The sequence below is a fragment of the Thalassophryne amazonica genome, chromosome 13 (genome assembly GCF_902500255.1).
Source record: "Thalassophryne amazonica chromosome 13, fThaAma1.1, whole genome shotgun sequence".
Classification (NCBI taxonomy): domain Eukaryota; kingdom Metazoa; phylum Chordata; class Actinopteri; order Batrachoidiformes; family Batrachoididae; genus Thalassophryne; species Thalassophryne amazonica.
In genome coordinates, this window is record NC_047115.1 from 19355688 (window position 1) to 19379517 (window position 23830).

Genomic DNA, 23830 nt, shown 5'->3' on the forward strand with positions numbered 1-23830 from the left:
GGAATGTCTTCCTCATTCAGAGCTGCTGCTTCTTCTTCTTCTTGTTTAAAGTGGTTGGCATCCAGCTTAATGGTGCGTTGCTGCCATTTTCTACTGCAGATTGTGAATCACAGTACCTTATTCAGTATACAGGATCAGGTTTCCATGGATGTAGATGATGCCATCTTGAGGGAATAGATGATAATGCAGTATTTTTTTCATATATAAGTCCCATTGAAATATAAGTCACAGGACCTCCCATACTATTTAAAAATGTCACTTATAATGTGGAATTTTTTAATTTTGTTTTTTTTTTACTAACTATTGCAACTGAATGCAGTCAGATGGAATTTTCTATGACATGTAGTGGTAAGGCTTCAGACTGCAGCCCATCCAATATCCTCTATATATGTTCTCAAAAAGGACATGGGTCAGACCATTCTGTAAAATTTAGAAATTTATCCACACTCCCAAGTTCAGCAGAGCCTGTAAAGTTTTATCAGCAAACATGTTATTCCTCCCTTCAACTTTATCATATTGTTTGCCAGTCATTAAATTAGGATTATGTGCCATTTAGACTCATTTAGTACAATATGTTACATAAAGTAGGATTTATAGCAAAGTGTAGCAAGACATCTCATTCAACAGTGTGTTTTGTTCAGCTTTGCAGACAGTCTAGTCCAGTGTTGTGTCTGTTTTTCAGCTTTGTTATAAGCACACAAGTGCGAGCAAGAACATGAGGGTTTGCTTGGAAAGGGAGTGGTAAGCTTCGGTCATTGGTTTGGTTGCAATTTGAAACATCAACATTAAATGTCAAAAATTTCATCAGGCAACTTTAAAAAGTGCTTTCTAAATTTCAAATGTATCCTGAATTTGAACCTGGTTGTGCATGTAAGTGTCCAAATTTTGTAGTGACTGATTCATTGTTGCTCACATTGCCCCCGGCCTCCAGATATGGGGCTGAATGCCTCCCTTGGTGGCAACAAAACGTGGTTTGGGAGCCTGGATTACATTGACCTTGACTGGTGGCAAAGAGGCAAGTATATTCAGTTCAGGGGCACTCTGGAACTGCTTAGCTGCCTGGAGCCCTGAGGTGTGTGATAGTGGACTATAAGGTGTAGGGATTGCAGTGGGCACAGGATTGGGAATAGAGATACCAGAGAATTTTGGCAGGCTGGGCAGACCACCTTGGTGGGAGGAAGGTGAAACTAAGGTTGATGCATTGGCTGGTGTTGGTTTTGAGAAGTGGTTGTAGTCTGATGTGAAAGGCGCGGGAGGTGGAGAGGTCATGTCAGAGTGACTCAGACGTTCTCCGAGGGTGGTGGCTGAACGTGGTGCAATGACTTTGGGTGCCAAAGTGGGAGCTGACATGGGTGTGGGTGTAGAGAATCGTTTGATCTCATAGACACGTGCTGTTTTGACGGGAACCTGTTTTGGTGAGGTTAGTGAACTACCCACCATTGTTGTATAGCCACTTTGTTGCTGCCTGTGAGTCTGATGAGAGGGCATGGCTGACAGATTAGCAGCACTGCCTACATAGTTGAACATGGCAGGATTGAGCTGGTAGGGCTGCCTTCTAATGAAATCCAGAGCCTTGATGCCCTCCCGATGGGTGCCTGGTCTACCCTTGCATTCTACCCTGCCTTTTTCTTTTTGAGGCCCTGTAGGAATTGAAGGTACCAGAAGGGGATTGTATCCAATTGGTGGAGGGGCACGAACATTTGGGGAGTATTTAAACTGAGGGGGGAGTGAAGGCCTGAGAGGGGAATCAGGCAGTTGGGAGGAACTGTGTGAGGCCACTTCACGCTGGTAGGGAGTCTGTGGCTGGACGTCCACCACATACATACCCATGCGGTTTTGCCTGCGGGCAAACAGTTGTGCACCCTTCCCCTCTGCTTGAAGAAGTTGCGGTGTGTCATGGATGACCCGGGGCTTCGGTGCCACTGGAGGAGGCATCCTTCCAGAGTCGTTCTCACGATTTTTAGCTTCCTCTGTGCCACCATAATAGTCCTCAGAAAGAGATTGTCTGTGTCGGACAGACCTATCGTCCAGGTTCTGCACCATAGACAACAGCTCAGGATTGGGAGAGTTTTTCTTGACCTCTGGGACATTGAACATGGGTTTGGGTTTCCCACCACGTCGACGTGCTTCCAGCAAGATTCCTGTGCGATCTCTTGGTCCAAGAATAGGAGTTGGGGCTGCAGCTTCTGCCTGGGAAATTACAGACACAGGAGCTACAGGTACAGAGGGGAATTGAACTGGAGATGGCTGAAAAGCTGCCACATTGTCCGAAGGGACTGGCTCAGCCACATTAGATGGACTTTGAGCTTGGTGTACAGCAAGAACAGGGGCTAGAGCCAGTGGTACATGTGGAGCAGAAGGTACTGAAGGCACAGACACTGTGGGTACATTTGACATTGGAGTTGGAGTAGTAGTATTTATCATTTGGGCTGACGTGTTTGCAGATGTAGATAAGGATGGAGGGACTGAAATAACAGTAGTATCTGGCATGGGGGCATAGGGACTTCTCGGTAGAGAGGGTGACACAGAGAGCACTGATGGAGGACCAGTGGGCAGCTGTGATGTTAATGAAATAGCATTAATGGATAGCTCTGAGGCAGTAGAGAATGGTGGTGGCACAATAGCTTCTGAGGCAGGTTGCTGGGACGGCTTTGTGACAGGTGGACGGAAGGTAACGGGGGTAGTTGCAGATCGAACACTTATGAATCCTGGTGTGAAAGGACGCGCAGTCCTGTTGAGAACATTACTAGCAGGTAGTTCTGGTAATGGTGTCTCAGCTGGTGGTGAAGGACTTGCCAGAATGGTCATAGAGGCAGTGGCTGGTTTGGGAGGCACAGATGGAGGTGACATTGTCATGCTTGCTGTGCTAACTGCAGAGTATAATCGATCCCCGTGAGCCACACCATGAGCTGTGGCAGAAAGTGGAATTGTAGCTTGGGAAAGAATAGGCTGTAACTCTTGCTGTTGGACTGAAGTGATAGGTTGTATCATCTGTTGTGGATGGAGTATCTCTGGTTGCAACTGATGCATGGGGATTTTCTCCTGGACTTCAGATTGTGGAGGTGTTTGAGGCTGTGCTGCTTCTACTTTCTTGGCATGCTCAGCAGCTCTCTTTCGCTGCTGCTCAAATAACTGTGCGCCCTTGCCTGTGGTGTCACTCAACCCAGGACTAGGAGCATCTTCTGTTCCGTCCCCACGACCTTCAACCCTTGCTGTTGCCCTCTTTTCTAGCATATCCAAATAGTCACTGTCCCAAGTTGGGTCAGGAGCCGATGAAAAGCCATCTTCATCAAATTCTGATTCGCTGCCTGGCAACACACCATCCTCTTCCTGTGAATCCTGGGACTGATCTTCATCCACACTGCCAAAGCTGGTGAGGGTGTACTTTTTGGAACGCTGTCGTCTCTTCTTGAACATCAGCACTCCCTTGGAGTGAGGGTTGGGAGCATCAGTCAGGAGGGATGCAATTGTTCGACACTTGCTTTTAGCTTCTTTTACATGTTTGTCTTGCAATGTTTCCCCTCTATTCAATTCTGCAAAGTGTAAAATCCATAGCTATTAGGGATGACAACATAATAACATAACACATAATTGGAGAAAGAGAATCACACACTACAAATAATCCAATTGAATATTGTAAACCTTAAACAAAAAAATCTTTCTGTATACTGTAGGTTTCAGTCATGGCATATTGTATGTTCCAATCATATTACATGCTTTGGACAGATTAGGGAATTGTGAGTGCTACTGTTAAGAATTTTATACAAAAAACAAGCTTTGACAAAAAACATCTAAAATCAGACTGATCACCATGCGTTCAACAATACCATTGCTGTCCACACAGCAAAAGAACTTCTAGATAATTTCAAGATAACCTGGCAGGTGAAGGATGAATATGCATGTTATTACGTTTTAATATATGCTTTTACATATATACTGCCATAAATAACAGGTTGATCATCATTGTGTCTCAAGGTTCTTGAAATGGAGTAATATCTCCACCTGGTTGACATTTACTGTTACTACAGGTACAATAGCATTAATGCAGGTACAGCAGACATTTACCAAGACCTCTAGTATTGAATAATATATCTGCAAGCTAATGGAAAGAGGCATTTTGTGGGTGATTACAAGGAGAATGTCAAATGGCAATTGCTAATCTAGCTAACCTAGATTACCACAGGTAATATATTTCTATTCCACCAACATGTCAATAAAATTCTTAATTTTTATAGAAGGCTGACCTTAAGGAGAACATAAAAATCCTCCGTAAACCTGGAACCAGCATTGGCAAACACATTCATTTATGTTCTCAACTCAACCTATTGACCATAAATATTCATGTCTACATCCTGGTCTTATTATGTATGAGGCAGAAGGCAGAATTACAAATTTTATTAAATAAAGTTTGGTCATGGTAGGCACTTGGCATCTAGGTAGGTCTTTTCTAAATTAAATTCAAGCTTTGTGATATTTTTTGTTATATTTCTTTCTTGTAAAACCACAGATGGTTTCTGTACTGTAAACACTGAAGGTTCCATGAGTGCAAACACTGCAGCCCCTTTGTGCTAGAAATAAAAAATGCACTGACATCACTGTCACTGTGTGAGCCTTATACTCCCAATCCAAAAAGACTTTCTCTTGCCTAAAAATTAAACGAGTAGCCTCCATTATAGAGAGCATTCTGAACTTGTCATCCCAAGCAGGTGACCTGTCCCATACCCCTAGAATAAAGCTCCAAGGGAGGGCGGACCTGTCCTGGGTAGTGTCAGTATAGCCTCTGGTGCTTTGATGAGTGAAGCTGATTGTTGTCAACATCTAAAGAAGTACAGCTAATTTGCACTGAAGAGACGAAGGCTAGGCAACCTAAACACAAAATGTTGTACCAGCACAGGGTCAGTGTTCAGGTTACACACACTGGACTGAAAATAGGTCTACTTTTATATATATATATATATATATATATATATATATATATATATATATATATATATATATATATATATATATATATATATATATATATATATATATATATATATATACACTCAACAAAAATATAAACGCAACACTTTTGGTTTTGCTCCCATTTTGTATGAGATGAACTCAAAGATCTAAAACTTTTTCCACATACACAATATCACCATTTCCCTCAAATATTGTTCACAAACCAGTCTAAATCTGTGATAGTGAGCACTTCTCCTTTGCTGAGATAATCCATCCCACCTCACAGGTGTGCCATATCAAGTTGCTGATTAGACACCATGATTAGTGCACAGGTGTGCCTTAGACTGCCCACAATAAAAGGCCACTCTGAAAGGTGCAGTTTTATCACACAGCACAATGCCACAGATGTCGCAAGATTTGAGGGAGCGTGCAGTTGGCATGCTGACAGCAGGAATGTCAACCAGAGCTGTTGCTCGTGTATTGAATGTTCATTTCTCTACCATAAGCCGTCTCCAAAGGCGTTTCAGAGAATTTGGCAGTACATCCAACCAGCCTCACAACCGCAGACCACGTGTAACCACACCAGCCCAGGACCTCCACATCCAGCATGTTCACCTCCAAGATCGTCTGAGACCAGCCACTCGGACAGCTGCTGAAACAATTGGTTTGCATAACCAAAGAATTACTGCACAAACTGTCAGAAACCATCTCAGGGAAGCTCATCTGCATGCTCGTCATCCTCATCGGGGTCTCGACCCGACTCCAGTTCGTCGTCGTAACTGACTTGAGTGGGCAAATGCTCACATTCGCTGGCGTTTCCAGCAACTTCCCACAGCCATTGAAGAGGAGTGGACCAACATTCCACAGGCCACAATTGACAACCTGATCAACTCTATGCGAAGGAGATGTGTTGCACTGCATGAGGCAAATGGTGGTCAACCCAGATACTGGTATCCCCCCTCCAATAAAACAAAACTGCACCTTTCAGAGTGGCCTTTTATTGTGGACAGTCTAAGGCACACCTGTGCACTAATCATGGTGTCTAATCAGCATCTTGATATGGCACACCTGTGAGGTGGGATGGATTATCTCAGCAAAGGTGAAGTGCTCACTATCACAGATTTAGACTGGTTTGTGAACAATATTTGAGGGAAATGGTGATATTGTGTATGTGAAAAAAGTTTTAGAACTTTGAGTTCATCTCATACAAAATGGGAGCAAAACCAAAAGTGTTGCGTTTATATTTTTGTTGAGTGTATATATATATATATATATAAATATATATATATATGAAACTGAGGGACACATCTTTGTGGTTCCAGTGGAGTTAAAACACTAGACTTCTCACTCTTGAGACCAACACCCCACCAGGCCAGCGAAAGGGGAATCCCTGTTAGCCAATCTGTAGAAGCATGTTTCAATCTGGATTTCACGTTGCTACATAGTAAGTCCTTTTGGCCGCTCACTTGTTTGCACTCAAAGTCACCACAGTAGATCCAAGGTGGGTCTGCATGTTGATTTGGCACACGTTTTACACCGAATGCCCTTTCTGATATATAGCACCGGTAAAATAAGTATTGAACACGTCACTATTTATTCTCAATAAATATATTTCTAAAGGTGCTATTGACACAAAATTTTCACCAAGTGTCGGCAACAACTCAAGTAATCCATACAAGCAAAGAATTCAAAACAAATAAATACAGAAATTAAGTTACAAACTGTAAACAAGCTCCAACATGCTTTTTCCTCAGCAATGGAGATTTGTGTGGTGAGCGTGCATACAGGTCATGGTGGTTGAGTGCATTACTTAATGTTTTCTTTGAAACAATTGTTCAGTTACTCTTGGAGAATTCTAATAATTCCTTTCACTCCTCCGTCAGAAATCTTGTGAGTATCATCTGGTTGTGGCCACCTTATGGTGAAATGAGCTTCTTTCTATTTTCGGATTATAACCCAAACAGTGCTCATTGGAACATTCAGAAGTTTAGAAGTCGTTTTATAACCAAAGCCATCAGTATATTTTGCAACAATAAGGTTGCGAAGATATTGAGAGAGCACTTTGTTGTTACCCATTCTTGTGTCACACCTTGGTAATGAGACACCTTATTACAGGCCAAAACCAGCTGACATCCAGTGTGAAAGTGCGTCTGTGTGAATGGGTGAATGCGAGGCATAATTGTAAAGTGTTTTGAGCTTAAGATTCAAATGGAAATGCTATGTAAATGCAGACCATTTACCATATTAATTTGGACTGACAAGAGGCAGGACTGCTTTGTAATTACTGATAGATTTCAGATGGTATACTAGCTTTCCGTGCCTTTTTGCACCTTATTTTCATTTTGTGTTGTTACTGACATCTTGTGAAAATTTCTTGCCAATGGCATCTTTAGAAATATATTTACTGAGAAAAATACTAATAAATGGTTTCTTTCATATTTGAGAGCATTATGTAGGATGGTATCCTTTATTGACTGACAAAATTGGATCCGGATCTGACCCAGATTACAGATTTTGTGGCCATTTAAATTTAATATTGAAAACCCCATTTAATGTATATTTTACATTATTTCTTAATCAAAAATGCCCGGTCACTCTTATATTTGAAAGTGAGTTTGATCCTAAATGCAGATTTTGTGGACATTTGAATTTAATATTGAAAAGCCCTTTTGGTGTACATTTTGCATTATATCTCAGTCAAAAGTGCCTCAGTCATTCTCAGTTGTGACAATGGGGTGCCTACTGGCACTCTCAATTAATAGACTAAGTTTGATCTGTATTGCAGATTTAGCGGATATTTGATTTTAACATTAAAAAGCCCATTTGATCTCTATTTTATATTATACTCGTATTTTAGCTGAAGAAAAGCCACTTCTAACGGGACTTTGACCTTGAAAATATTTTCCAAGGTAAAAATTTGTGGGAATGGAAACTAGTGTTGACGGAGGTTTGTGCTCTAAGCGCAGTGCTCTAGTTTGTGGCAGTTTTATGGGGAACAAACAATTATTAACTGAAACACTATTCCTATTCATGGCATTACAAGTGCTTGTTACTACCATTTTATTATAATTGTGCTTTCTCAATCATACTTACTAGCTTGCTTGGCTTTTTCCACGTATGTTGTTGAAAGCTCCTCATCAACGGGTTTGTTCAAAGGGCCTACCATTGGCACAAGCTGGTCACGAGACTTCAGCATTAAGGCTTCCTTGGCCCTCTCTGGTGATACCAGAGGTACATTGGCTGGCTCCAGGAAGCCACTGTCCTCTTCCTGTGGTCCATCACGTGGGCCTTGGTCGTCTGCTGAAGAGATGATAGAAGAGGTCTCAGTGGAAGTCTGTGAGGACCATAATCCTGGACCAGGTGCCTGGTAAATCACCTCCCTTCGTGCCACCCCTGGCAGTGACTCTTCTCCACCCCCTTCTCCATCTGCCAAATTGGGGTAAACCTGTGCATCTGGAGCACTGTCATAGCCACTCATTTCTGAGGTCTCACCGCCTTCAGGTGAGGACCGTCCAGGCTGCTTCCCAGGCGTGGAGTTACTGGGGCTTCGCCGTTTCTGCCGGCGCTGTCTCTCATAACCCGCCACATCAGCATCGCTGTCAGTCTCGGCATAGTAAGCCTCACTACCCGGTGGAGATGTCAAACCACTGGTTAGAGAGGAGCGGCTACGGTGGACCTCACGGACAGGTGCGTGTGGAAGCTGAGTGGGTGATATAGCACGCAGAGTAGCACGGTATTCTTTGTCAATACGGGGCGATGGAGCACGGGCCACAAGCACCACAGAGTGAAAACCAATGGGAGCTCTGCACAACAAGAACAGGGATTAAAATAAATGGATTCAAAAATGGAATATTAAACAAAATTTTAAAAAAATACTGTATGTTTTTAATATTGGTGAAAAAATGTGAAGGTTTACCAGTGAAAATATCTTCAGACTTTACAGCTTATGTCTCGTGAATTTTTTTAAATTTCTTTTGGATTTATTTATTTAACCATTTCTGTAAGAGTGGATTTAATGCTGCCAGCACAGTGGATTAGTGGTTGGCACTGTTGCCTCACAGCAAGAAGGTCATTGGTTTGATTCCGACCTGGCGCCTTTCTGTCTGGAGTTTGCATGTTCTCCCCGCGTTTGCATGGGTTCGCTCTGGGTACTTCAGCTTCCTTCCACATCCAAAAACGTGCATGTTAGGTGAATTGGAAATTTTAAATTAACCATAGGTGCGGGTGTGAATGTGTTTGTCCATGGATATGTGGCCCTGCGACAGACTGGCGTCCTGTCCAGGGTGTACCCCACCTCACGCTCTATCACTGGAGTAAGTGGATATAGAAAATGGATGAGTGGATGGCTTTAATGCCGCTTTTGACCTTTTAACCCGGATGTGAAGTATTCCCGGGGAGCTGTCAATGAGGTTCATGGCTTGGGCATGGGACAGCGTTCCACACGGCTGATCATTGATGGACACCAGCTCATCAGCCTCTCGCAGCCCGGCCCTGCAAGCTTTACTGCGTTTACGTACCTGTACAATCAGACAAAAGCAAAATAGAAAAAGTATAAATCTGTTTATTTTTACTTTTGTTTACCAGAAATACAATAGACACATACAGAAAAAGCAGATATTTGTTCCATCTGTCACTTTAACTGCATTTCACAACTTAGTCATAGTTTCATATAGCATATTTGTTCTTTTTGCACAAAAACCGCATACAAAAATATATGTCCTATTAAATTTGCAAGTGGATTTTGATAAAGCTTGCGCATTTGGCAAAAAGGGACAGACCCACTAACATATAACATAATGCTGAAATATACATACATTGAACAAAAATATAAATGTAGCACTTTTGCTTTTGCTCCCATTTTTCATGAGCCAAACTCAAAGATCTAAAAATTTTCTATACACAAAACATCTATTTCTCTCAAATATTGTTCACAAATTTGTCTAAATCTGTGTTAGTGAGCACTTCTCCTTTGCCAAGATAATGAATCTCACCTCACAGGTGTGGCATATCAAGATGCTGATTAGACAGCATGATTATTGCACAGGTGTGCCTTAGGCTGGCCACAATAAAAGGCCACTCTGAAATGTGCATCAAAAAGAACATCAAAGAACATAAAAAAAAAGTATATTTCTGAATGCTAATAAATTCAACGCTATACTTTACATAACTGCGTGTCTGATAATGGGCAAAACCCGGAGCACCCAAAGGGAACACACGCAAACACCACACAGAAAGGACCAGGTCTGAAGGAAACCTGGGACCTTCTCACTGTGTGGCAACAGTGCTAACCACAAAGCCAACACTGGTGTTTAATGAACAATAAAAGCAACCACTTTGACAAGGGACTTTTAAATTATATTTTGCATGTTATTGTGTCCAACCAAGTTAATGTTGGCATGATACAACACAAATGTGATAACATGCCATTTTTAAGCATATAGAGTTCCCACTTTGGCCACCAGGGGTGTGGCAGCTAATGTGAAGCACTAACCTTATGGTCACATTAGTTAAATACAGAGGCAAAGTGATGACATGCCATTCATTTTCAGTCAGAGTGAGTGTTTTCCATCGACAACACAACTGTCGCTATGCCGCCAGCTAGGCGGGGCCAAAATAGACAAGAAGGCTATTTTTTGCAAATGCTGAGCAACACAATACAGCGACTGCCAATCTGAGTAAAAAGCCAACGTGATGTCAGGTGGCTACTCGCCTGAACAAAATACATCAAGATGGTGGAAAATGCTCAGAAATACACATCTTGTGGAAATGATAGTATACTAACTGGCGATACAAGAGCGTCACTGTAAAAGATGGTAGAATTAAACAAATCAAGCAAACTTTGGTTCTGTTACGCAGTCAAGCATGAAGGAAAAACTAACAGTCGGGTTTTCCGTCCTTTATAATTCTATCATAAACATTGTGCACATTAACACAGAGTAACCACAAGCTGGTCACGCCCATGAAGCAACAAACGCAAACTGCTTGTCACCCTCATTTGTAGCCAGTGTGACCGTAGGGTTCATATTAATAGCACAACAGTGGCATTACAATGTCATACCAACATTACGATGAACTGCCACCACAAGCCAGTGCTAGATATGACCAGAAACTTGATATTTGTAATCTAGACAAATTAATGCACCACCTATGAACCTGCACTGCCACCTTGGCATTATTCTTATTTTTCTGTTGTTTATATATCTTGAAATGGCTCTGCGTTAGCGCCCTACAGTCTACTGTATTAAAACATGGCACGTCATCAGTGACGTCAGAGTAGACAGCCCTATTAGTTTGATAATGTGCTAATGGGTTAATCACATTAGCCTTTTCTCGTAATGAAAATGAACTGACATAATCTTGTGCATTTCAGGCTGTAGAGTAGTCTGATCTTCCTCTACACTTGGACTGTAGAGGAAATACAGTCCTCTACAGTATTTATTTATTTATTTATATGGTCAATACGGTCCGTATTGACCGTACAATATGGTCAATACGGTCCGTACGGTCCGTACAGTACAGTCTGGAATACTTTTTTTTTTTTTTTTGTTTAAAATATAAAGAGTAATGAAGAGATGAAACAATATTACACCATATATAATCTTAAATTCTTGTTTCCCTATTTAATTTTTTCCCTTGTTATGTCCGCCAAGGACATAATCAAATCAACATTTTTTTATTTATTTGTCTGTCTGTCTGTCTGTCTGTCTATTAGCAAGATTACATCAAAACTACTGCACGTATTTTGACAAAATTTTCACCACAGATAGGGATTACTTTCAGCAATATTATGTCAAAACTGCTGCACGGATTTTGACAAAATGTTCACCGTGGACACATATTAGCCCATGGAAGACTCCAATAAATTTTGGAAGTGAACCGGATCTGGATTCTGGATCAAGATTCTCTTTATATATGATTTAAAGGAATACTTTTAGCAGGATTACATCAAAACTACTGCACGGATCTTGACGAAATTTTCAATACAGATACATAGTAGGCCATGGAAGACTCCATTATATTTTGAAGGTGATCCAGATCCGGATTCCAGATCAAGTTTTAATTTATATAGGCTTTGAAGGATTACATCAAAACTACTTCACAGATTCCCACCAAATTTTCAACGACACATATTAGGCCATGAAAGACTCCACTGAATTTTGGAGGTGATCCAGATCTGGATCCGGATTCTGGATCAGGATTTCCTTTTATATAGGCTTTGAAGGATTACATCAAAACTATTTCATTGATTCTCACCAAATGTGCACCACAGATAGGGCATGGAAGACTCCACTGAATTTAGGAGATGATTCAAATTCAGATTCTGGATAAAGATTTCCCTTAATATAGCCTTTGAGGGATTATTTCAAAACTACTTTACAGATTCTCACCAAATCTGCATCACAGTATTAGGGCATGGAAGACTCCACTGCATTTTGGAGGTGATCCGGATCCGGATTCGCGGACGTCAGAAATCTCTGATTGCTCTTGTTGGTAATGTTTTTATCAGTCAACACCTTCCTGTGGTTTCTCACTGTGTGAATGGTTTTATTCCTTGACTAGTGTTGCTAACCCTATTAATATGCATGAAAACCAGAAAAACCACTTGCAAAATATATACAAATTTTGCACCAAAGGGAATGCTTTGGTGGAAGTAAACCCACAAACCTCTGGCCATGAAATGAAAAGAAAAATGAATCTAAAACTAACTGATAATTAATTAAAAGCCTAACAAAAATCAAAAATAAAATGAATATGTTAAAAGTCTGTGCCCAATGTTAGAACTTCGTTAACCAGAATGCACCTGATCTTTGTAGTTCCTCTCACCCCCGTTGCTTTTCACTTCACTCCTGTCTGGCTGCCGATGTGAGAGCAGCATCCTAAGAGTGATGTTGGCATCCCAGATTAATCCAATCCTAATCTTGTGTGTATAAGTGCCGTGTGCGTCCATATGATGTAAGTATAGTTATTAACATGTACATTTGGGCATTTCATTGTTGTTAGCCTGAGTGTATTAAGTTTACCTCGTGTTGTTTTTTTCACTGTTACTGCAGGGGCCCATATTGGCTGCCCTGAATATGCGCTCTAAGAATAGCCATCCTAGACTTAAACTTCACTCTAAATTGTCAATGTTTACCTATTTATCTTTATATACCACAGTTCATGTATATTTTATTGTTACTGTGTTTCTTCAGCTTTTATATTCATTGTAGCGCTGTTTCCCCACTTATTTCTGGCGTTAGAGTGCCGTCTATGGGATTTTCTCAGTACTGCAGGCAGTTATACTCTATTTACATGGGATTCAGTTGCATGATTATTAATGCATATGTTTATTGTTTTCTGTTTCAGATAACCACACACAAACACACACAATCACACACACACAAATACCCCGAACTCAAACCACTTATGCCCATGTACCTGCATCTCCATTTCTATCAATAAACCCTCTGAACTACACCTTTGGAGTTGGCCTGTTCCTTCTGACTGAGGAAGTCTCAGTTGACGAGCAGTTCACAACCAGCACACGTTAGACACACATCGCTCTCTTAAAAGTGGTCCTCCGAGCCGGATGCTTATTGGCTGAGACAAAATGGCGATTTTACAAGATGAAACTACTCAGGAGAAGGGTCCAGAGCATAGTCCCCGTCCACGCAGGAGCAGGAAGCTTCCGGGACATCTGGCGGAGTATGAGCATGACCTACCTGATCCAGAGGAGTCAGAATCTTCAACCAGCAGCAGTTCAGAGGAATCCGACAAGAAAGGAAAGGGCAGATGGGATCAGATGGAAGCATCTTGGGGCGATATAATGAAAGCTATGAACAGTGTTGTGAAAAGTAACTTTGACAAGTTACTTTTTTAGTTACTTTTTTAGTTGCTTTATACAGTTGCTTTATGCAGTTACTTCATTAGCAGCATTATGCAATTACTTTATTAGAATCTGCCGAAAACTTGCAACTAATAAGTATTGTAACTAATAAGGTAACGAGTAATGTAACTTGGTTACTCGTAAGATTGAGCAATCAGCAAAGTAACTCAAACGCAGCCCAAACCAGACACTAAGGTACAATCTGCTCCTCCCTCCGCCTCTAAGAAGACACAGAAGTTTAAGCCTTATTGCCCATACTGTGAAGGGACGGAGCATTATCTTAGTGGCTGCATAGAATTTAAGAAGCTAGATCTCAAAGCTGTGACCTCCTGGTTGAAAGAGAAATCCAGATGTTGGCGTTGTGGCCGTAAACACACTCCCGTGCAGTGCACTCTCAAGAAACCTTGCAGCACCCGTGGAGAACAGCACTTATTAGTGCTGCATGACCTGGCTGAAGCTAAGAGGCGGGACCCTAACATCCTAACTGTGAGCACAGGAAGAGTATTCTTGGATTCTCTCAGTCATTCTGGCCGTGTAATGCTCAAGGTTGTACCCATCCAGTTACACCACCAGAGGAAATCCCTGAATACATTTGCGCTCCTTGAGGACGGCTCAGAGAAAACCATTATACTTCCAGCGGCAGTTAAGTCACTAGGCTTATCACAGGAAGAAGAAACCTTATCTCTGCGCACTATCCGTCACGACGTTATCCAGATAAAAGGGGGCTATGTCTCATTTCAGGTGTCCCCCAAAAGCCAGGCCAAAGTCATGCTACAAGATTGTACGTGCCTTTACTGCCCAACAGCTCAGCCTAGCTGAGCAGTTGTGTCCAGCAGAGCTCTTAAAGGAGAAATACCACCACCTGCAACAAGTCCAGCTTGAGGGATTCCATCAGATACAGCCCTTAGTGTCAATTGGCTCTGATAATGCTCACCTCATAACTACCATCCGTCCTGTCCTGCGTGCCCCAGCCCAGGGGCCTGTCAGTGTCTGCACCAAGCTGGGATGGGCCATCCAGGGTCCAAGCAGCAGTATGCCTACACAGCAAGGGGAGGCGCAGTGTCTGAACATATGCCTTTCTCCAACGGAGGCCCTGCACCAGGATGTACACCGTCTGTGGCAGGAAGAGGGACTTTCCTCAGATGCATGTTTCACCTGAGGTAGTTAAAGGCCTTCTGTGATCCACAGAGTGCAAGTTAATGAAGAATCCTGACCTGGCTCTAACATACAACCAGGAGATTAAGAGGTTGGTGGACTCTGTTTATGTGGTGAAGCTGACTCCAGAAGAGGTTCACAGCTCTACTGAATCTTGGTATGTACCACACCACATTGTACATCACAACAACAAAGCTCGAGTGGTCTTTAACTGCTCCTTTGAGTTCCAGGGAACCATCCTCAACCACTACCTCCTGCCAGGACCTCCACTGGGACCTACGCTGCTGGGCATATTACTCCGCTTCCGACAGTATCCAGTGGCTGTGAGCGGAGACATAAAAGCCATGTTTCACCAGGTCCGCCTGCTCCCTGAATACTGTCCCCTGTTACGATACGATACGATACGATACACTTTATTGTCCCCTCAGGGAAATTTGTCTTGGACTCATGCTAGGTGCCTTACAAGAAAAGAGAAAACAAACAATACAGATAAAAACACAACCACATCCATAACAAATTAACATGACAGGAGTCAGGAGAAACACCATAAATATTGCATAATTCCAATTTTAAACATTATTGTTTAACAATTTAATAGACATGGGGACGAATGAATTTTTAAATCTATTCAGTCTACTCCGGTTCCTGTGGAGGGATGGTGAAACAGAGAGACCCCCAGATGTCTATGAGTGGAGAGTCCTGCCCTTCGGGACCACATGTAGCCCCTGCTGTGCTACATTCGCGCTTCAGAGCCACGTGAAGGAGCACAGAGACACCCACCAGGACAGCTACAACTCTGTCCACACTGCCTTCTACGTGGACCCTGTGCAACCCACAAGAGGCCAGGTCACTCATAGACCGGATGAGAGATCTTCTCCTACAAGGTGGATTTGAGATATGCCAGTGGGCAAGCAACCTTCCCGACGTGGTTTCTCATCTGCCCAGCACTGCCAGGTCAGACAGCTGTGAACTGTGGCTTAACTTTAAGAGCCTTGATCCACAGGAGTCGACACTGGGTCTAAGCTGGCACTGCCCTACTCACATCCTGGAATACAAACACCAGCCTGTAGCCTACATAACTGTCACACTGCGTAATGTCTACAAAGTACTGCCCAGTCAGTATGACCCATTGGGTTATATCTGCCCCTACACCACGAGAGCAAAGTTTATTATGCAGGCCTTATGGAACACAGAGAGAGGATGGGACGAGCCCATTGAAGGAAATCTTCTTCGGTCATGGCTGGAATGGGAGGAAGAGCTGTCCAATCTCCAGCACATTACCATCCCCCGCTGCTATGCTCCTCCTCATGATGTCAGTAGTGCTGCATACGAGGCTCACATCTTTTGCGACGCCTCTGAGAGGGCCTATGGAGCTGTGTCATACCTCAGAATCACAGACCAGAAACCTCACATCTCCACCTCCTTCGGCATGCTCCAGAGTAGCACCCCGCAAACAGCTGTCAGTGCCCCGATTAGAACTGTGTGCGGCAGTGACTGGTGCTCAACTGCCCAATCTTCTCCAAACTGAACCTTCACTACCTCTGCACGCTGTCTATCTGTGGACCGATTCCACTACAGTGCTACAGTCGATCCAGTCCAGCTCCTGCAGGTACAAAGTTTTTGTGGGGACTCAGATTTGTGAGATACAGGAGCTGACCTCTCCAGAACAATGGAGGTATGTAACCTCAGAGGAGAATTCAGCGGATGACATCACCAGAGGGAAACAGTTGTCAGAGCTCACTGTCTCCAGCCGCTGGTCACAGGGCCCACATTTCCTCTCACAGACTCCTGAATCCTGGCCTAAGCCCCCAACAGAGTTTCTAGACAGTGGCAGCGACAAACTCAGAAAGACCACATTCTGTAGCTTCACATCTGTATCTCAAAGCTTGCCAGATCCAGCGCAGTACACGTCTTTAGAGGACTTGACCCTGGCAACTCACAAATCCCTGCATGGGGCGGCTGCCACATCTTTCTCAGCTACTGAGCGTATAGAAGCAGAGACTCAGCTGCTTCACTCTGCACAGAATGACAGCTTCCCAGAGGAGGTCCAAGCCCTCCAAGCAGGTAACTCTATATGCTCAAGTAGTCAGCTCAGTGCCCTTTCTCCTGAGTATACCAACCTCAGTGGACTGATCAGAGTGGGAGGCCGCCTGCGTTAAGTCACCGACGTAGACCCTGACAGCATCCATCCAGTTGTCTTGGCGCCTGATCATCCCCTGACTCAGCTCATCATAAGGCACTACGATTCTAAGCTATTTCATCCAGGTGCAGAGAGACTATGCAGAGATACGCCGCACATACTGGATTCTCAGAGGGCGTCAGGCTATCAAGAAACATCAGTACCAGTGTGTGGACTGCAGGAAATGGCGCGCCTCACCTGATACACCCAAGATGGCTGACCTCCCCTCAGCTCGACTGAGACTGTATAAACCCCCATTCTGGTCTACAGGAGTGGATTGTTTTGATCCATACCTGGTCAAGATTGGACGTAGGAGAGAGAAACGCTGGGGGATCATTTACAAATGCCTCACAACCAGATGTGTTCACTTAGACCTTCTCCCTAGCCTTGACACAGACTCCTGCCTTCTGTTAATGGGGCGGCGTGATGCAGGATTACCACAAGCTGTGTATGGCCCTCATGATGCCCTGTCCAACTGTAGATGGAAACATAGTCAGATTATCAGTGATCATTTTTGGAAACGGTTTATCCAGAACTACCTTCCCGGACTCCAGCTGAGACAGAAATGGATGAAATCAACTGATAATGCTGCTGTTGGACAAATTGTGATGATCGTAGACTCCAATCTTCCCAGAGGACTGTGGCCCATTGGAACCATTTCCAAGGTTTTCCCTGGGACAGATGGTGTTGTTCGAGCAGCGGAGGTGACGGTTAGAGACAGTACCTACATTCGCCCAGTAACCAAACTGGTGATGCTTCCGGAAATGCCTGACGATTCGAGCAGCGCCGCCCCAGACTAGTGGACTTCTGTATGTGTGTATTTGTTTCACAAATACAGGGGCATCCCAGATTAATCCAATCCTAATCTTGTGTGTATAAGTGCCGTGTGCATCCATATGATGTAAGTATAGTTATTAACATGTAAATTTGGGCATTTCATTGTTGTTAGCCTGAGTGTATTAAGTTTACCTCGTGTTGTTTTTTTTTCCACTGCTATTGCAGGGGGCCATAATGGCCACGCTGAATATGCGCTCTAAGAATAGCCATCCTAGACTTAAACTTAATTCTAAGTGTTATGTGTCGACGCGGGTTGAGGAGCGGACCTGCGTCTGACGGAACCCAGCGCTAAAAATAACCAGAAAGCGGTTCCAAAACAGAACAATTTATTTTTCACCCTCTTTGGTGCATAATAATGTGTACAAACTAAAACGGCGTCTTTCTGGTGGAGTGAAGGCTGGCACGCTCTCCAGCGCCCAAGAGGCTCGAAGCCCGGCGCTCCTGGACCCACTACCACCGCCAAACACCCCCCAGGTGGACACGACAAACCGACTCTCTGCGAAGCAAAGAAGAGGTGAGGTAAGTCAGCAGTTACAACTAATATCTTTCAAAAGACACACGCTATGAGCAACACATTCAGGTCTGTATTTTTTAACTTTATGCAAATGAGCAGCTTCTCACAACAGGTGGAGGATCACTTATCCGCACGCCACAGCAGTGAGAAGCAAGCTGCACAATTCTCATCACAATTCAAGTATACTGCGTAACAAAACACCAAGTTACTATCAATAATTAGTTAAACACTTAATCACCTTTGATGTGTGCTGACAGCATGTGTCCTCACCCTTCCTTGCTTCACGGGCTCGATGTGTCAAACCCAGGCGTGGTCCTCAGCGTCTCACAAACGAACATCACAAGGTCGAGTTCCCGGCAGTTCTGCTTGAATCACACATGACTTAAATGCAGAACGCCATCCAATTATCTGCTTCAGCTGAAAGTCTTTAAGGTTGCATGTGAGCACCATTCACAGGTGCTACACATGATGTTGATGAGGGTGAAGGATTCTTCAGCCAGCACCTTCTCCACAGACAAATCAGTTCACATGCCACCTGGAGAGCAAAGAAAAGAAAAGAACACCAAAATATCCAGCCACACCCCCCAACACACAACACTAAGTTGTCAATGTTTACCTATTTATCTTTATATACCACAGTTCATGTATATTTTATCGTTAGTGTTTCTTCAGCTTTTATATTCATTGTAGCGCTGTTTTCCCACTTATTTCTGGCGTTAGAGTGCCCTCTATGGGATGTTCTCAGTACTGTAGGCAGTTATACTCTATTTACATGGGATTCAGTTACATGATTATTAATGCATATGTTTATTATTTTCTGTTTCAGATAACCACACACAAACACACACAATCACACACACAAATACCCCGAACTCAAACTACTTATGCCCATGTACCTGCATCTCCATTTCTGTCAATAAACCCTCTGAACTACACCTTTGGAGTTGGCCTGTTCCTTCTGACCGAGGAAGTCTCAGTTGACGAACAATTCACAACCAGCACACGTTAGACGCACATCACTCTCTTACAGAATAAAAAAATTAACTACATCTAAAATTAAATTCCAATATTAAATTCATGTAAAGCTCACATAACATCTACTGTACTGTAAAGCTAATGAAATAAAAATCTGTTTGAAAATCTAACCAACTTTAAGTGAAAACATTTATAAACCTTATACTATGTGAATATAGGCTTAGTTGAATGCAATGCTAACTGAACACAAACCATTACAAAGCTAACTATTTCAAACTTTGACTCTAAAATCAAGCAAATAAGAAACCAACTAAATCTAAAATTATGTAATGCAATGCTAACTAAACATAAAACTGATTACTAAGTATAAAACCTAACTGAACAGCTAACTGTCACTAAATTATCTCCAAGTGGAGATAATTCATTACACAGCTAACAGGTATCTGAAAAGCTAACTGTCACCAAATTATCTCTAAGTGGAGATAATTCGTTACACAGCTAACAGGTGTCTGAAAAGCTAACTGGCAAGAAATTATCTCCAAGTGGAGATAACTTATTACATGGCTAGCTGACTCTAAATCCAATATGAAGCTAAGATAATGTAAAAATGAGTATAATAATCACTGACACAAAAGCTAACGCAACATAAACCTTGATATGAGCTAACTATTGCATTTTATTTTGTATTAACTACTATAAACTTTGACAGTAAGGAAGTAATGGGGAGGAATGAAAGAAAATGAGATGGCCGAGGTATTTTGCTGCCTTGTCTTGGTTTGTGGTAGACCAGACAGCTCGATCTTGCTGAAGACATACGCCACAGATTGTAGCTTGAGTGGGGCACTCAAACACTTATATCTGGAAATGTCAGCCAGCGGCCATCTTCATTTGGTGCGTTGCTATTTGTGCCTGAGGTCTATCACGACCTTGGCGTTCTGCCCACCCTAAAGTACCACAGATCAATTCAACAAGTTGGACAATGAATTAAAAGAACACCCATTAAGTTATTCAAAGAAAATGGCACCCATGCTGACAGAAATTTTTTGATGACAGGTATATTTTATAATGCAGTGAATATAGGAAGAGTTGCAGTGATCTAATTAGCTGTTCTGGTGGCCCTGTAATGAAACCCCAATTCTCCATTTAGCCTGTCAAAGTGGCCTGTGCCTGCTTGAGGTACACCATGCCAGTTATCCAGCCTGTCAATAAACCCATGGTTGCATTACAGTTAAAGTATTCTTACCTGGCTATGCCCACACCACGTGAGCAAAAACAAATGTATGCATAAATATGACTAAATAAACACACTAACGTGCATCCCATTGGCACCGCATGAGCACGATACCCACACCCAAACACTCCACACCTGTTTGCCGTGGCATAGTGTTAGAACTGACATGATTACACCTCCCTGGGTGTTGGACCACGGTGTTCTGGACGGTCTTACACACTCACACACACACGCACGCACACACACGGAGACAGCTGTCCACTGTTGTAAAGGTGATTTAGTATTCTGTGACTGTTTTATGAACTTAACACAACATTCTGCACAAGTTAGCTCAATGCTGCATTCATAATACATGGCACAAACTTTATTAAGATGCTAAATATTGGAGTCTTTAGGCTTTTTTTTTTAAAAACAGACTTGCCTAAGAGAAGTAAGAGTTACATATATTTGACTTGAGGATCGATATTACACATATTTCTTGTACAGAAAACCACAAATAAATTATGGTACACACAATTATCAAAACTGCTTGATGGACTACATGCCTAATGTTACTACTGAATGTTTTTTCATTATTACATCCGCCGAGGACGTAATAAAATCATTGGCATTTATTTATTTTCTGTCTGTCTGTTAGCAGGATTACGACAAACCTACTACATGTATTTTGACAAAATTTTCACCACAGATAGATGTTCGGCTATGGAAGACTCCATTAAATTTTGGAGGTGATCTGGATCTGGATTCTGGCTCAAGATTTCACTTTGTATAACCTTTGCAGGATTATGTCAAAACTACTTCACAGATGCTCACCAAATTTGCAGCACAGATTGATTAGGGCATAGAAGAGTCCACTGAATTTTGGAGGTGATCCGGATCCGGATTGGTGGATGTCAGAAATCTCAGTTTGCTCTTGTTATCATTAATATTATGACTGGAAATCCATACAATCAATAGGAATACCTTTTTACCACAGCCGTGGAATAAATTTCTGTTTATTTGACAGGAATCGCTCTTTTTATTAACATTTTTTAAAAAATGAACTGTTAAAGACTTTCTTGTATACATTTTTTCAAGAATAATTCCAAATTTATTGTGCAATCACAAATATAATATGACTGAGTGGCTTTAAAATTTAAAATGATTGATACATGCATTTATGCACTGTTCACAATGTGATTAAAAAAATGTCTCCAGGTAGAAAAATAATAAATTGTTATATATTAAACACTGGTTATGCACAAAATGTTTTTTTTTTTCTTCATCCAAAAATTATTAAAAAAAAGTGTGTTTGTATGTGCGGGTTTGTCTTGATCTCCATATGTGTCTGTGGAGCTGTGGTAAAATCTGAACTATCCTGTCCAGAAATAAAATCTGTCTATATAAAGATTTTGGTGACAAAGCACATCTGAGTTTAAGAGCATGAGATGACTGACACAGGATACAAATTTTTATAAGTAGTGTTACAAAAGAAATGGTGTGACATATCAAAAATCAAGAAAAATCTGGATTGGAAATAAAAAAGGAAAAGCAATAGTGTCTGGTATACTATTGCAGTATTTACTTTATATTATTGCCACTCTTATGTTAATGTTTTATGAAGTCTTTGTTCATTTAAGTATTTTAATATTTTCAGCTTTATCAAGTAGACATAATAATGTATATTTAAGGATTTTCCCAGAAGCCTAATTTACCATTTGTCATTTATTTCGTTTTGATTGACATGTCAGTCTTTACCTTCTCAAATGGAATTCAAGATTCAAACGGGAACTCCTTCATTGATGCCAAATGTGGACACTAAATTCTTCTAGATTAAGAAGTTGTATTAAGGGAGTAAATTTAGAGTGCATGAAACCGAAATCTTAAATCTTTTGCCTTTTAATTTAGCTAACGTTTAGATTAATGACTCCTGACATTTTGTAGGTAAGAAGCTATGCTGTGCAGATTTAAGAACAATTTAATTGTATTCCATTAGATGTAAATCTGCATTATAAGAATGTCATGTGGCATATAAACTTACGTGTGTGTGTGTGTGTGTGTGTGTGTGTGTGTTTTAATGAATCACAGGTAAGATGTTTAATTTCAAGCTGTTGTGACTGTAGTGAGTTTCTTGAACACTAAATACGATGTAAATGCACCAATCCAGTTGTGTAACCAGACATGGTTGTGGGTAACTGGTGTTCACTATCCATAAGCTTCCAAAGAAGAAAAATACATAAAATTATCTAAAAATATGTGTAGAATGTTCTATCTTCTGGTCATATGCATATTGGTGTTTAAAGCTCAAGAGCAAATCAAGTTTATTTGTCGGAAACCAAGAAAGTTCAGATTTTAATCTTTTTGTGTAGCAGCACTTTAACTCAAAGCTGAATACAGTTTATTAAGAGAAGCAACTCTGAATGAAATGTATGCCAAAGGGTTACCCTCACATTCTGAAACAGAAGTTTAAAGTTCAACCAATCAATCATCTGTGCGCCTCTGCATTCTCGAACGAGATGATGACTCATATTCAGGCCCCAAACAAACCTGCATTTGCTGCCAATGTTCCATTTCGGCTTCATTAACAGCTCCTTAAATGTCTAGCTAACGCACTGATGCCTCTATAGCTGGACCATTGAATCGAACTGTTTTCACAGAAGGAAGACATTTAGTTTCCAGCCAGTAATCCATGAAATGACTCCTTGAGCCGATTTACTGATTCTTTCTGTACACATGATGTGTGCAGTAATCCACCTTACCTTTGCCACCTGGAGTGGTTTCTGATGTTCTACACCTCCCTGGAGTCGAAAGCCCCATGGGGCTCCACCGGACAATGTAATTATCACCTCCTCTGCCACCATGGTTCTGCTCTGGCGTTATTTTCTCTTCTTTGGCTTGTCTTCTGTTTCTTGGTTACCAGTGTTTTCTGGTTGTCTCGGCTTTTAATTGTTTTTTTGTTTTTGTTTTTCCTGGGGGGGCCCTCAGTGTATTGGCCCCATGGTTGTCAGTCAGGGCCCCCTCGGAGAGCGCTGACCTGCTCTTTTCTGGATGCTGCCTTCTCCCCGAGTCTACGAAGGCCAATGCTCACACCTGCACATGCACCCACCCATACCCAGAGCAGGCCAACCGTCACTGCAAAGAGAGAGA

General features: G+C 42.0%; 1 protein-coding gene across 1 annotated transcript; it reads right to left on the reverse strand.

The window, feature by feature from the left end:
• Positions 1–889: 889 nt before the first annotated feature.
• On the reverse strand, positions 890–23830 carry synpo2la (synaptopodin 2-like a). Its single transcript, XM_034184815.1, has 4 exons — positions 23443–23830; positions 9313–9464; positions 8041–8750; positions 890–3533 (listed from the first exon to the last, which is right to left on the reverse strand). Exons 1-4 carry the CDS (start codon positions 23542–23544, stop codon positions 910–912), a joined length of 3588 nt encoding a protein of 1195 aa, XP_034040706.1. The 5' UTR covers positions 23545–23830; the 3' UTR covers positions 890–909.